Below are 16,428 nucleotides of genomic sequence, written 5' to 3'. Positions count from 1 at the left end.
TGCATGTCAGGTTGCTGTTAAAGGCACAGGAACAAAGCTACCTTTTTATAACAAAAAAGTTGACAACCTTAGACCTATCTGCAGCGGTTGGAGACTTAGAAATTGGGGGTGTATATACACCGTACATTGAAAGCACATTTAAAGAACATCCTCCCTACCAAAAAAATATCCTGGGAACTTTAGCAGTGTGGACTGATCAGACCAGTGTGGGGCCCTTCTGAGTGTGGAGGGATATAGATCAGATCATAGCTGTCAACTGTCCCAGTTTGGCGGGAAAGTCCCTTATCCCAGCGCTGTGTCCCGCTGCTGTCCCTTATTGATGATGTCCCTTAAATTTCCCGGGTTTCAAAGGAAGCAGCTCCTCTCCCTGCCATGGTTTTCCTTGCTGCACCTCCTTTGCCGGGTTGCTGCGCTGTGGGAACCACCGTTTGAGGCTTTGTTTGGCTGCTGGCTGGGTTTTCTGCCTTTGGCTTGGAAGGGCTCAGAAGTTGAACATACCAGTGTTTGGAAAATCCCTTATTTTGGCTGCTGATCCCTTATTTTCAAATCTGTAAGTTGACAGCTATGGATCAGACCCATATGTAGGTAATTAACAAAAGAATTGACTGGGCACCTAGATTCAAAATGCAGGGCTTTTCACATTTTCCAGCAGGAGAAAGCCCCCAGCAGAGTTAAAAACACTCTCGGATTTACCCAGTAGTACAGTGTGGAATATCTTTTGCATATCGCACTTAGTCTGCTTTAAAGCTCCTGCCACCTTCTATCAATCCATCTAGCAGTGAGCAGACCACACACTCTTAAATACATTTAAAAAGAAGAAGTGTTTGGATTTGATATCCCGCTTTATCACTACCCGAAGGAGTCTCAAAGCGGCTAACATTCTCCTTTCCCTTCCTCCCCCACAACAAACACTCTGTGAGATGCGTGGGAGACTTCAGAGAAGTGTGAATAGCCCAAGGTCACCCAGCAGCTGCATGTGGAGGAGCGGAGACACGAACCCGGTTCCCCAGATTGCAAGACTACCGCTCCTAACCACTACACCACACTGGCTCTCAGCTTTACTTACTAAATCCAAAGGTCTGAATCATGCCTTGTTCCATGCAGCAGCAAGGAGAACACAGGTAGATTACTCTTGGATGCAAAGTACACTATATAGTTTCCAGTGGTTTTTTTTTAAAAGGGGGTACTCAAGGGTACGCAGTACCAGCACCTTTTTTCATTGTTAAAAAGTGTAGCAGTTTCTGTAACAACATCATGGTGAGTAAAAGGTAAAGGTAAAGGGAGCCCTGACCATTAGGTCCAGTCGTGGCCGACTCTGGGGTTGCGGCGCTCATCTCGCCGGCATACAGCTTCCAGGTCATGTGGCCAGCATGACTAAGCCACTTCTGGCAAACCAGCAGCGCATGGAAATGCCATTTACCTTCCCGCTGTAGCGGTACCTATTTATCTACTTGCACTTGACGTGCTTTTGAACTGCTAGGTTGGCAGGAGCAGGGACTGAGCAACGGGAGCTCACCCCGTCGTGGGGGTTCGAACCGCCAACCTTCTGATCAGCAAGTCCTAGGCTGGTGAGTACCAGCACCTAATTTTCTAGGGGGGAAAGCACTAATAGTTTTAAACATGAACTTGGAGTAAGTTCAGACATGTCTGTCCTGGTCAGTTACATGATGGGAGACAGTGAGTAAAGGAAGAGAAGAAGCTTCACCTCCTCCCTCATGGAGGTAATGGGTGGCCTAGCTGAGTCTAGGAATAGACCTTGCTTGTCTTAACCCCTTCATGCATTAACTAGCACTTACGCATAATTAGGTTTGACTGCAATTTCCTAAACCGAGCCCCTCAGACAGTACCCAACCTGGCCAACCCTTTGCCTCAGATACCTTTTTAAAACTTGAGATGCTAGTGATTGAACCTGAGACCTTCTAGAGGCAAGGCATTCAAGAGCTATACCCCCCCTCTCAATGACCTGGTTCAGTTTACATCCACATATATTTGACAGGTACAGCTGTCATTTTTTAATTGAGACGCAAGCATATCTGCAAGATGGCTATCTAATAATCCAAATATTGAATGAGGCTGACCAAATGAACCTACTATATAGTTCATTACACCCGCTCCATGCCTTTAAATGAGAAAAGTGCTCAGGGCAAATCGTCTAAACTGTGAACAGCTTTTACGGAAGCCTCATTAATGTATGGAAACTGTGAAGCTAATCAACTCTTAGAGCCATGTTTGGGGAATTTTACATTAACCAATTTGCTCCACTGCAGGTACTGCTCAGACAGGCTTTTCACACAGAGAGTTTTTTGCGGCCTTGCTAAAATTATAAAGCATCTGTCTTTGCCCCAGTCATCCTAGAGAAACATGAATATCTTTCTCCCCAAAGATATGCCACCAAAGTCATGATAAATATGCTACCACTATCAACACAACAGTAATATATTGCTCTTGTCTCTCGCTAGATAGGAGGAAAGGGAAAGCAAGTCTATGATATAAAATGGAAACCAGCAGATTTCAGGAGCGCTATTTCAGCGCTCCAGAAATAAGCAAAAGACAATATTTCTTGTTTCCATACTTAACTATCCTACAAAATATATGTAACAACACAACAAGGTATACAGTTGCTTGAACCAAAATAGGAACCAGATAGGAAGCTATTGTGAGGAGATGCTTTTAGATTCTACAGGCTTATTCAGGGCACCATTTAGGGGCTTTGCTGTTCCCCTTGAATTCGACTTGCTAAAGGCATCAAAGAAATTGGGCTGTGGCCAGATGCAAAAGGGCTGGGATTGACTGAAAAAGCTTCTCGGTCCCAGCTATATTCATAATCATTGGCTGTTTTATTTTCAACTACTTTCCTAATGGTCTCTAGCATACAGTTCACTTTCCTGACCCCCTGCAACTGCCGCACAATGAACTGACATTTTCATTGACCTCTCCAAAACAACCCCAAGATCTCTTTCTTGGTACACCACTGTCAGTTCAGACCCCATCAGTATGCATGTGAGGTCAGGGCTTCCTGCTTCAAAGTGCCATCATGTCACCCTTGATTGCATTTGTCATTTCAACGCCCATTCCCCCATTCTGACCATTGGCCATGGTGGCTGTGGCTGATGAGAGCTAGAGGGCCACAAGTTCCCCATCCCTGCTCTGGACCAAGTTAAAAAGCACTTGACTCAATCCAGATCCTTGGGGACCCCAACCTCGTAGATCTCTCACTTGTGAGAACCATTCATTCACTCCTACTTTCTCTGTTTCGCGTTCTTTAACCAGTAACTGATCCAAAAGCAGTTGCTGACTGCTAAGCTTCATCAGGAGCATATTTGAAAGCTCAAGTACACAGTGTCTTCTGGGTCACCCCTATCTTCATGCTTAGTGAAGCTCTCAAAGAACTCTAAAATAGACAGAGCTTTTAGACAGAGCGTACCTTGCCTTCAGTCAGAGCTCCGTTTGGATGACAACTAAATCTAAGCACAGTAAATTGACCGTAATTCATAATTCATCTGACAAGATCGTACAAGTAATTAGTGGAACAGACCTCTGCTGAAGGTGCATTCCTGTACTTGGGCTTCAGTCTTGGTTAAAATCTTCCTAGGTTACCAGCTGACATGACTAAGAAAGCAGGGAGTTGCAACAACAACAACAACAATATAGTTATGATGGGTGAATGCTAAATTGGTTGATAGAGAACACATAAGACAATAGCCAGTGGCTTTTTATTTTTGAAACAAAGGAACAAAGATTTTGAGCAAGTCTACAAAAGGGTTTATTCAGACTCAAGCACAATACTTTTTCGTGTGTGTATGTAATGCAATTGAGCTATTTCTGTATGTTGTGTTGTGCAGAATGCAAACCTCTTTTTATTTTGGCACACTGCTGCTACAGTCTGCATGGAAACCATTGTCTTATTCAAAAGCTCCTTAATCCAAAATAAATGCTGACACTTCAGGTAACAATAGTTGGCAAAGAACAGTTTGTAAATCACAAGCGGAGCAAGTGTTTGCTTTGTACTGCATACTGAATAGATACCAAAACCTGCCCTGTTCAGGTGCCTACTCCTCAAAGTGAACAAAAGCATCGATATGTTTAAGCAGGCCTAAATGGTTCCAGTTATCAGAATGATACATATGGAGAAAAGGGAACCATCATCAAAGAGGACACAATAGCAGTGCTAAAGAATGACCTAAACATCAAAGCTTCGTGAATGTGTGCAGTCACTGGCAGTCTGCTCACAGCAGCCAGTCCCAGCAAGCGAATGCAATTACACCATAGAATCCAGACTTTCAAACACGAGATTGAAAAATTTATAGGTATTTATAACAGTGCAATTGCTGATTTTTTGTGAAATCCAAATATTCTTTCTAGAGCCTTAAAAACCCTTTATGACGTGGAATAAGGACAACTGGGTGGGCAGGTTAGGGAGAGAGTTCCATGTTACTTGTGTCACACTGTGCATTAAAAATAGGTTCCCACTGAGGGGTTGTTCATCCCTTGGTATATATTTGGATCATTATTCAAATAACTGCTTAGGTAACCACCCAACAAAGGAACAAAAGTGGTGACAATCCCCAAATATGGATCATCCCCATGTATGTTTCAATGTAACCTCAAAGTGTCCCACTCGTTGAATTACAAAAATGAAACAAAATCAGAGATGAGGGAGTCAGCAAGAGGAAACCTTGTGTTTTGTTTTGTTCAGCCCAGCCCAGGGCACCCTGATAAAATCCATTTTGGTTTCTCTCTTTTCCAATCTGAAATCCACCTTTCTACAATGCCACATCTGTTGATTATTTTTTTTTAGTCCTCATGAAAATTCATCAACATTTCTACTAATATATATATTTCTTCCGTGCAATTTTTGCAAAGCATTTCTCCCCAACGCAACACATTTTTGCATGTTATTTCCACTAATATATTCATACTTTTAGCACTTTCCCCTAGCATATGAATTGTTGTACACATCACTTGGTTGGAGAGGCGGATTGCAAAATTCAGGGGAATGAAAATTTTGAAATTTTGTATTGTTTCGGAAAGTGCAAATCTGGTAGACTCGCCTTTAAATGTGAACTGATTCAAAATTCTCCTTGATCCCTGCCCAGCAGTCATAAGGGGCAATGTGTGATTCAGGGTACCTCCAGACCATTTTTTTAAAAAATTGGGCATTCACCCTGATTTGCTTGCACAAAGCTTACACAAAGGTTAGATGATTCCTGATCTTTACTGTGCATTTGTTCTGATTTGTTTGGGGTGAGGTTTACACACCATGGCAAACCATAGTGAATGGATTTCCATGAATGTGCCAATCTCATCCACTTTGCTCCCTCTTTACTATGCATGGCAGAAACAAACCACAATACCTGGTTGGATATTATCTCAACATAGCTAAGGCTTGTTCTTGGCTTACTGATTGTGATTTGCATAAACTATGGTCTCTGGTTCAGGTGTTATGATAAGCCAAGAATTGTGGTTTGTTTCTCACACATATTAGTGGGCAATATCTGTGTGTTCATGGTAAATCATTCACTGTGGCATTCATCATCGCATGCAAACTAGGCCACTGAGAGGTAAAGCCTGTTTCAGGCCCAGCAAAAGCAAACCAACCACAGTAGTATTCATGCATGAATGGGAAAAGGAGTTTGCACTACCATTTTTTGAGATACCAATTCTATTGTTGCTTTTAAACATCAGGCTTTACAACAAATTCTTTGGGTTTTTTTCCCGAGAAGTCCCAATATTGGATGTTTCAACACTCTCCCCAATGAGTTGAACATGCACAGAACGATGGTTACACATGCTATAGAGTATATTTTATGGCATTTTGTGGATTAGTGTTTTCTCAGGCTAAAAATCAATGCCTATAATTATGCAGCACACCTGTTGCTGTCGGTGCATTTCCATGGAAACCAGACACAAAGCCTTGGCATCTCGTGTTTAATTATATAGATGGAAACATATAGATATAAAAATCTCAAAATCTTTGTATATTATGTAAGATCTTTAAGGTTACAAACTAACAAAGCAATCTTAAGCGGGGTGTGGGAATGGTAGATGACCCAGTACACTTTCTAAGCCCTGGCTGGGACAGGAAGAATTTATTCTTCTCCCACTGAAGCCAATGCTAGTTGTATCGAACCTGTACAATCCTTGTTGTATTAAACTTAGCACAGTAAAAACAAAACTTTAATACAAAATAATAGAAGGGCTGTAGCTTTGCATGGATCAGATCCTGGGTTTTCTGCTACATTCTCCAAGTAGGACTGGGAGTGTAAATCCTGGAGAGGAGCTGCCAGTCAGAGTGGACAGTGCAGAGCTAGATGGACCAATGACCTGACCTCCTATGTTTTTACTAAGAAAAGGACATTGACTATCTGTGAACATTTGCAAACTGGTTGTAGTTTGGTTGCCCAACTCAGTTACAGAATTGCACATCTCAGGTAACTCTAAAGGTGTTGGTAAAATGTTTTGGAAGCGTATTATAGAGAGCCATGTTTGACTGCATACAGCAATCCATCTTGAGAGAAGCAATCTCGATGTCTTCAGAACAGAACAGCATTAGCATCAGGGAATCTGACATGAAGAAGAGCAGTAGCTGTGAAATAAATAATCATGGCAGGCCCCTAAAGATATGGTTTAATGTTCTCCAACTCAACAAGTCCAGATTTAGAGGTTTCGATAATCCTTTTCATGTAATTAGAATGTCCCCTCCACCGTTACAAATTATTCTTTAAAAAATCATTCTTCTTTTCCCCTATAATTACTGTATTTATTTATTTGTCTTCACTAGCTCATATAACAGGGAAATGTCTCAAAACAGCGCCTTCAAACTTTTCACACTGCTGTCAGTCAAAGGTAGTTCCGCTAGCAATCATATTAAGTAAAGCAAGTCACAGCGTCTAGTTGTAGGTCTATTAAATCCATCATATAATCAGTAAAGAAGGTCTGCTATCTGGTTTGAGGTCCAGCCTCAATACACCGTTGTGCCCAATACCTTGCTTCACAAAGTGGGGCTGCTGTTGAATTGAACGGGGCCTAACCCGAGTACTGCAGCATTGACTCAGGGAAACAATTATGAGTTAGATCAAGCATCAAATCAGAACCAATCCCATATTTAAACGGTTACATTCTCCCTCCTTGTAGGCCCTTCTTCAATTGCATCCAGCTATCACACCTTTAACATAATAATCCTTTACTCACCAGAAGGCATCTACAAGCAATCCATCATAAGGCCAGGCCAAGACACTTTTCTGCCCGTGGCAAAGGACAATATGGCACCCTCTTATTCAACATATAGAATCCAACTGGACTGCCAGGAGACTCTAAGTTCAACACTGGCGATTTGACAGTGTCTTCCATCTGGAGACAAGAGGCCAGCTTAGGAGTAAATACTTAGGAGTTGCAGCTCCACACCCCAGTCATTTCAGGAAGCTGCCTAATTCTGGTCCTATCTGCTCCATACATTTCCCTGGGAAATGTAACAAACAACACTCAGCACCCTTAACAAACGGCAGTTCCCAGTATTCTTTGGGGGACACCATAGCTGTTTAAACTGGTATAGTGTAGATGGGGACTCTGCCCGGTAGTAAGGCCAGAGCCATGGGGAATTGTAAGCAAAGAATGCTGAACATTAAACCAAAGGAAAATGCCAATTAAACCTTGGCCGAACTAAAAGAGCCACATTCAGATGGAGGATAAAATTAGCCATCTGCCAACACTCATCTAAATTGAGGAGGGGTCATAGCTGAATGTCAGAGCACATGTAGGAGGTTCCCTGTTCACTTAAAAGGGTCTCCAGTTTTAAATAGTCTCTCTGCCTAAAAGGATTGGAGAAATGGTTGCTTGGAAGCTATTGCCAGGCTGCCTGAAAAATACAAGGCTAGAAGAACCAATAGTCTCACCAGGAATAAGGCAGTTTCATGTTTTCTAAATTGTTTTCCAGATATAAAATGTCACATACATTTGTGAAGAAAATATAGAAGTATTCTCCATGGAACATTTCATTCCTTACAATCCGCATGTAAAACCACGTCTTCTGCAAAGCAAGCCACTCAGTTGAGCCAACAGTGATGAATCACCAGATTTTTCAGTGGTGCTTCATTTTTACCACCAGAAGAGCAACATCAACAAAATCTGCGCAATTTTCAAAGTTTCAGCAAAATATCCCATTTCAACAGACTACACCATCTTCAAATATAATTAAATGTGAGTCATTGCAGATCATGGCCTTGAAAGATGACCAAGCTGTGTGGAATCATTTGACTGCTTTTATATGGGAAGTAGCAACCCTGCCATGCTCAGCTGAAGGTGTGAACAGAGCCTACATACATATAAGCTACTTGTTCATGGGCTCTGCATGTGCAATTGATGGAAAACCCAGTTCATGTTTGTTTTTGTAGCTGGAAGGACAAGGGAGCAGCAACAAAACTCCCCTTACTCAAAGGAGGAGGTTTTCCTAAATATAAGTACACCATGATCCTAAACGTGTTCGTAACAGCATAAGTCACATTCAAATCAGTCATGTTTCCTTCCATTTAAACATGCTTAGGAATCCAATGGAAACGTTTTAAAAAGCATAATCAACCCCAATATATGTAGAGTTGTAAGGAAGGTTTCAGGAGATGTAAATTAGTAAACAGAGGACAAAAACGCAATCAAAGAACTCACTTTTGCATTGTGTGGGTGCAACCATCGAACACTTTCATTGGCCCAATCTGCCCATGCATTCCAATGATTCTGTCTCCTCATGTTGGACCAGGGTTCCTGTCACCCCCAGCATATGGCCTCCCAAGAGGAATCATGACCTTATCCTGTTCCTTCCATATGTTGCATTACGTATTTTAACTCTCACGCTCTTGCACACACAGAAGCCCCCTCTCAGAGCCCCCACATCCAAAGATCTCGCCAGGGCAGAGCACATGGAAAATTAGGCCATCTGGCAATTAAAATGCGTGAGAAAAATTAAGGAGCACGACACAAAAGATGATAGCGAAGATAGCATTCACTGCTTTCCATTAGCGAATGGGGTAAGCGGAGAATCCTTACTTTTGGAAGAGAAGCTCTGGAGCCTGAACTCTGAGTGGTCATTGTCAGGACTGTGGTGATGCCCAAGGCAACTCTGGCTGGAGCAGCATCCATGTTGATCCAAAAAGAAACCCAGGACAAAATGACGATCAGCAGGCTAGGAATGTACATCTGGATTAAATAATATCCCATCTGACGCTCCAAATGAAACTTTACTTCAATGCATGTAAATTTTCCTAGAACATGAAATTGCTTTTATAAATCATTTTTGTACATTTTAATCTTCTTTTATTATGAGCATAAATTAACTGCCTTAGGCACAGGGAGTTTTGAAATGTCTAATATTATTCCTTCCTTCGTTCCTTCACCAAGGACTTCAAAATACAGTACAAATTCTTGTGGCTGGCACCCTATGTGAAGCTGACTTCAAGGTGCTCACTTGACATTTTATATCACTTGACGCAATTTACTGTAACACATTTTTTCCATGGAGGGTGGGGATACACATTGTTTTTTCTGGATAGTCTATATATAGTTTTATTAATGTACAGTATAATGAGGGCTTCTGTAGTTTTATTCATGTTTTCAAACGGCAAACAATTTTTTATTCCTGAACAATCAGATATGAAATACTTGAATTGGGGCATTTGGCCTGATGTTTTCAGCAATGGGAGTTGCTGTATCAAATAAACAAGCTCCTTTTAAAAACCGGACAGTGGATTATATCTTTGACAATGGAAATTATCGAAGTCACCAGTGCTTGTAATTAGTAACCTGACTTGGAACATAATACTTGGCTGCATTCCAAATTCAGCAATGCTTGGAGTGAACCAGTTCACCGAACTAGTCCAAAAATTTATGAACTACACCTGAAAGTAGTTTCCTCAATTGCAGGGTGTACAAAAACTGAATTAAAATTTAATTTTAGAGTAGAACTTTGAATGAGTTCTAGTTCTTCTTCTTGTCTGTTCCCTATCCCAAACTCAGCAGGAGACCTGGGTTCTTAGCTTCTTATTTTTTATTTTAAAAAAGAGACATGTGAACTGAACATTTATAACGAAACTTAGAAAGCAAAATGTGATGGCATCTTTCTAAGGCTTATTAGGCAGATACGGAGGCACAGCTGTAGTTAATGGTGCTTAGTCACTTAATCACTGTGGTAAAACAATCAGAAGGAAGGAAAGTGAGGTAATTCAATTATCTTCTCAACTGAAGAGATTTGCTTTCTTCCAACAGCTTTCAGTAGAAGTACAGGAACAAAGCACACGATGGCTTGTGCCGTGTGACTGGCACAAATTAAATAGAGTAAACTTTTTTGAGTATGGAAATACAATTTTGGTGAACGCTTCCACCTGTTGACATTCTGTCTGTCAGGCTACTTAATACTTGTGTGCTGCCTCTTATTTACTTTTGAGCACAGCAGCTTGGAAGCATTCTGAATGCTGATAAAATGTTGTCAGGGATGAACTTGAACTGAGCTAGTTCATTTTGTATAAGAGGAACAAGCTCCTATTTGGACAGGATTAATTTGATCAAGAACTACTTTTTAAAACGAACTTTCCAGGCATTGCAATTGAGTGGCATTTCCCCTTAAAATGTATTTCCTGGTTCAAATTTAAAAACAACCTCTTTGTTTTCTGACCCTTTGGGGTGCAATGTAGTCCACATAATGAAATAGTAAAGAACCAAAATTCATAGTAGCTACAGAGAAATGCATACATATACTGTTGGAAGAAGATCCTCGTATGCTCTTCAGATGTCTTGGACTACAACTCTAATGGTCTCTGGCCATTGGCCATGCTGGCTGGGGCTGATGGGAGTCATAGTCCAAAACTTGAGGGACACCAACTTGGGGAAGGCTGTATAAAATGCATTTCTTGCCCTTCCACACCCAGCTTATATTTTACCCCTCTAACCCCATTTCTTGTCATCTGCAGAAGTTAACTGTTAAAACAGTAAGCAAATGCTCACCAGTATTGTAATGTTTTGTGCAATAGCCAAGTTCTTTTTCTTCTTTCAAAATAAACTGTGGCAGAGTTAAGCCTTCTGCTACCTGCACTGGACCATCACTCATCCACTCAAATATCAGGTCATTCATAGTGTAGCCAACTAAAATAAACAAATTATCTTTGATTAGATAATATCGGAGTAGCATAGTCTAAAGGCAAGAAAGACAAATTATGGCAGTAGAAGCACTCTTGGTTTTCAGTGGGAAAACATCAATGGCAGATACACTAAATTAACTCTTAAACAGCACTATAATCACAACTTTTCTCACAATGAGTGACATGATAACAATGACTGTACACCTGCAGTATAAATAAGGGAAACACACAAAGATATCTATGATAAGACCATGTTTGGGGGAATCTATAATTCTAGCAGCCTTGTACCCTGTGTTGCTCTATAATTCTAAGAAACCAAAAAATCGGTGTAGTGGTTAAAATCAATGAAGTTTTGAAAGGTTTAGTTAGTCTATCATATTGATTCCAAATGGCATCCAATTGTATCCAAATATAGACAAAATCCTGCCCCTCGATCTCAGGAGCCACCATGCAAAATTTGGTTACAATATTTTAAGAGGTGTCCAAGTGCATGGCGCACACACAGCTTTCCAAAATATATACAGAGGGCCCACAACTTATGAGTAAACAAATGTGTCTAGAGGTAAGGACAAATGGCTCAGCAGAGTTTGGAACACTCCCTCATTTGGGGAGAGGGGAAGGGAAAACCTCCCAAGGTCAGGAGCTAGCGCATTGGGCTCTGTGGTCTGAAAATACCCTTAGTGCTTAGGCTATCTAACAAGCATGATTAAAATGTGAGAGGGACAATTTAAACCTGGTTATATGGAAGCAGCAGCAGTTATTGCAGAGTTCTGTGTCAGCAGAAAAGATGTGCCAGCAGCATAGTGTAAGAGAACATGAGGTTGTAGCAGCATAAAAGGGACATTAAATGCTGACATTTCAAGCAGTGCAATCATACATGGACACACACACACATGGCATCTGATTACTTACAGCTCTCTAGCTGCATCGTACATGTTTGTACATCCATTGGAAAGTTCTTCAGGTCCATGGGACACGATAAGGTTAATGTTAGCCTAAAGGAGTGCAAAAGAGATTTAATTACATTTAGTAAGCATGGAATTATAAACAAAAATGGGATTCTTTTAAATGAGCCATTGTTACATGAAAAAGATCAAAGCCTGTATCCGTCTATTAGTTCTGATGGCGAAACGAGGTCAGTATGCCAGATGTTGCTTATCTTAAGAGCTGCTCTTTCACAGACAGGTACCTTTGAACTCCAAAAAATAGTTGTCTGCTTCCAATGTACCCTCATATATATTTTAAATGATGTGGCAAACTGAATTAAAAATCTCTTTTTTTCTGTTGCAAATTAACTATACGCCTCTCCTTGCAAATTGCATGCTAGAGCGGATTTATATGCAAACCAATCCTACAAATGCCGTTCGCATTTTCTCAACCTCTTTTAAAAACACGCGCACATTACAGTCAAGAAACCTCTATTAAGAGTTGGTCAAGAAAGAGGCACGCTATTACAAACAGAATTGTTAGTATCACACTGAGTGGGTGGGGAGTAGTGAAATCAAATCTTAATTTGAGTCCAAACCTGGGCTGCACCTTTTTTATTACTATTCTTTGCCATACCAGGACAGGGACTTTCAAACTGTTCAGATTAACAAATCATTAGAAAAAAACAGATGTAGTGTTACACTTCAGCAATCTGAAAGTCAAAGCCTTCCAGGAATGTACGAGGGTCTTATTAATGGGGATCAAGCTTGGTTACTGTAATGTCCCTCGAGCTGGATTGCTGAGGAGGACAAGGGCACTGAAACAGAAGGAGGAAACCCCTAGAATTACATCAACCCAATGAGCCCTTGGGTTGCCTGTGCCCCAGCCTATGGATGCGGTGTTGCTGTTCTCAGACTCAGAGGACCCCATCACAAGTCTCCTGTGCTCTGTTGCAGTAGGAAAGTGATGGCGTGTTAGGGCCCTTTAACTGAAAGGCACCCTCTAGTGAGGGCAGGGCAATCAGCAGGGATGCATATGCTGCTGCTAGATAGGCTGCTCACTGGAAGGACAGATCATGAAGCTGAGGCTCCAATACTTTGGCCACCTCATGAGAAGAGAAGACTCCCTGGAAAAGACCCTGATGTTGGGAAAGATGGAGGGCACAAGGAGAAGGGGACGACAGAGGACGAGATGGTTGGACAGTGTTCTCGAAGCTACCAGCATGAGTATGACCAAACTGTGGGAGGCAGTGGAAGACAGGAGGGCCTGGCGTGCTCTGGTCCATGGGGTCACAAAGAGTCGGACACGACTAAACAACAACAACAAACAACAACAAGATAGGCTGCTAGTCTGATGCTCAGTATGAAGAAACATCCAAGCCCTGCCCTACATTCATTCAGATCTTGGCCTTGCAGTAGGTCATGCCATGCCTGAGGTCAGTGCCCGTCTCAGAACAGCTATTTGGAAGTGAGACCCACAATGTTTAGTGGGGCTTACTCAGGCAAATTGGCAAACTTATGCACTCTTACTTGAGGCTATGCCCCACTATAAGCAGTGGGATTTACTTCTGAGTAAACATGCAGAGGATTACACTGCACATCCAGTAAATTAATTGAAAATTTACACATACCAAATGCTGGGGGCGGGGGGAGAGTTTACAGATTATTGTACAGAAATAATAATTCACTTAAATGGTGGGGGAAACTACATACCATGTTCCTCTGTTTGCATGTCTGCAGAATTCAGTTTGTCTATAGAACAGCAAATGAGCTCATCATGGCAAAGGCTAGCTATTTTTTAATATTAAGAATTAGTGTGGAATATACAGTGACCTTTCTTACCTGTCATACATTTCTATTGCATGTAATACATGTGCCATTTGTGTTACATATGTTTATTTGTGAGGGAGATTGTACTACAGGAGTACCTCTGGTTACGTACTTAATTTGTTCTGGAGGTCCGTTCTTAAGCTGAAACACCACTTTAGCTAATGGGGCCTCCTGCTGCTGCCGTGCCGCAAGAGCATGATTTCTGTTCTCATCCTGAAGCAAAGTTCTTAACCCGAGGTACTATTTCTGGGTTAGCAGAGTCTGTAACCTGAAGCGTATGTAACCCAAGTACCACTGTATAATAATAATAATAATAATAATAATAATAATAATAATAATAATAATAATAATTTATTTGTACTCCGCCCATCTGGCTGGGTTTCCCCAGCCACTCTGGGTTGCTTCCAACAAAGATTAAAAATACATCAAAATGTCACAAATTAAAAACTTCCCTGAACAGGGCTGCCTTCAGATGTTTTCTAAATGTCAGGTAGTTGTTTACCTCTTTGACATCTGGTGGGAGGGCATTCCACAGGGCTGGCGCCACTACTGAGAAGGCCCAAAATGAAATATTGTTGAAGGTAAAAAAAGAATTTTTCTGACATGCTTTATGAGTAATTGCCACCCAACCTGGAACAGATCTCAACTTAGTTTTTCTCATGGTTTTGTAGCATAGGTCCAAAGCAAAATATCCTTTAGACAGGTTTGCATTGACAAACTGAACTAAAAAAACAGGGATATTCCACTGTGAGATGGATATCTTTCCTTAGGCAGATATTTATTCAACAGATGAGAGACAGCTCTCCTCATGGGGAAAGCCCTTTGCTAGGCTATCCTTTCTCAGTGAAACACATGGGAGAAAGTTCAGCAATCTCTAAGGAATGAGCACTTGTCTGAAACATAAATTCACTCAGCCCAATTCAGTGCTTGACAAAACATCCACACATTTATAATGAAGTTCTCCCAGCATTAACAATGTTGGATGAGCAATAATATTCAGGATCATTTGCAAATCCACTTATCTGTGGATTTTCCTCCTTATTGCAGCTTATTTCATAACATCTGACTTCCTAACATAAAAAGCTTGCTCCGCTAAAAGACGATCCTTCCAGATGCTGCATATTTCAACAAACGTAATAATTGCCCTCCAAACAAATTGTGCAGCAGCTAGGGTAAGCTAAAAAGAACAGAGACAAAGAAAGTGCAAGTGAATCTATGGTCACTTGTGGACTGTCTCTATATCTGGGCAGAATTCAATCACATATGGACAAATTCAGGTTGCACAATTACAGTATAGCTGAATTGGAAGGTCTTGTGCAACAAACCTGGTTCCCTAAAACCTAGTTTCTTTATCTTGCAGTAAAGAAAGTCATAGGGAAATGCACTGGAAAGTGTGGGATAATACTGGCTTTGACACAATGTCATCTGAGCTCGATGCAAACAAATCAGAATGAATCCTCAATAAACAGGTCTTCCGGAAGTACCCCTTTGGGTTCGGTTTGATGTCTTGTGGGTGATTTTCTAGCCATGAGATTGAATAAGAACTTCAGAAATTAGAAGCTTAGTACAGTGGTACCTTGGGTTACTTATGCTTCAGGTTACAGACTCCGCTAACCCAGAAATATTACCTTGGGTTAAGAACTTTGCTTCAGGATGAGAACAGAAATCACATGGCGGCAGCAGGAAGCTCCATGAGCTAAAGTGGTGCTTCAGGTTAAGAACAGTTTCAGGTTAAGAACAGACCTCCAGAACGAATTAAGTTCTTAACCCGAGGTACTACTGTACTAAGGAACTGTAGCACATGGGAACAAACAAGTAAAGGTTATTCTGTGTGGAAAACAGAAAAACCAGGCTGAGAAGCACTTTAAAGCCTAGCCAAAAAGGAGGTAACACAGAGCCCTTTAGTTTACAAAAAATAAGTGAAAAATAGTAATGTCTAAATAAAATTAAACCATTTAACAGACTAAAATGCAACACAGAGAGAACTAGCACGTTGTCAAGCACAAAACATCCCACTGGCTATTAAAAGAGAAATGGTAACACCTTTAGAATGAATGTATTTTTCTTTGCAAGATAACATGTTCAGCAGCCAAGACAGTGGGCTGTTTGGATAGCAACCACAACTCTCCCTCTTCACTTGCCTCAACACGTTTTCTTCCCATCTGCCTGGAACAGTTTTCAGATTTGTGTCTCCTATAGGCAACTATACTGCAGGTAGGTGAGGCCTGCCGTTAGATGACGGATGCCTCTTTTTCTTGCTGTTGCAGCCCATGGGGAAGAGATGTAACTCTGTAAGTGTAGACCACTTACTTTGTATGCAGAGGGTCCCAGGTTTGATCTCTAGCTAGGGGTTGGCCTGGGAGAGACTCCCTGCCTGAAATCCCAGAAAAGCTCAATGCCAGTGAGTCTAGACAGCACTGAGCTTGATGGACTGAATTTGAGTCATTCCTGTTCTCTTAGAGCAGCCTTCATCAACCTGGTATCACCTAGATTGCAGCTCTCATCAGCTCTGACCATTGGCCATGCTGTCTGGGGCAACAGGCAGAAGTTCT

General features: G+C 41.4%; 1 protein-coding gene across 13 annotated transcripts in view; it reads right to left on the bottom strand.

Moving 5' to 3' along the window:
* GLRA2 (glycine receptor alpha 2) overlaps positions 1-16,428 on the bottom strand; it is a 114,529-nt gene that overhangs the window by 46,774 nt on the left and 51,327 nt on the right. For 12 of the 13 annotated variants that reach the window (XM_083734443.1, XM_083734438.1, XM_083734446.1 and 9 more), the window contains 3 exons: positions 12,033-12,115; positions 10,987-11,124; positions 9,037-9,251 (listed from right to left, as the gene is read on the bottom strand). In XM_083734443.1, the coding sequence (XP_083590569.1) occupies positions 9,037-9,251; positions 10,987-11,124; positions 12,033-12,115 (436 nt within the window). The remainder of the gene's footprint in view (positions 1-9,036; positions 9,252-10,986; positions 11,125-12,032; positions 12,116-16,428) is intronic. The other variant, XM_083734447.1, reaches the window with a different exon arrangement.

The sequence above is a fragment of the Podarcis gaigeae genome (genome assembly GCF_964106915.1).
Source record: "Podarcis gaigeae genome assembly, chromosome: 4".
Lineage (NCBI taxonomy): Eukaryota > Metazoa > Chordata > Lepidosauria > Squamata > Lacertidae > Podarcis > Podarcis gaigeae.
The sequence above is the reverse complement of the archived record's forward strand: the minus strand, read 5'-3'. Positions and strand labels throughout refer to the sequence as shown.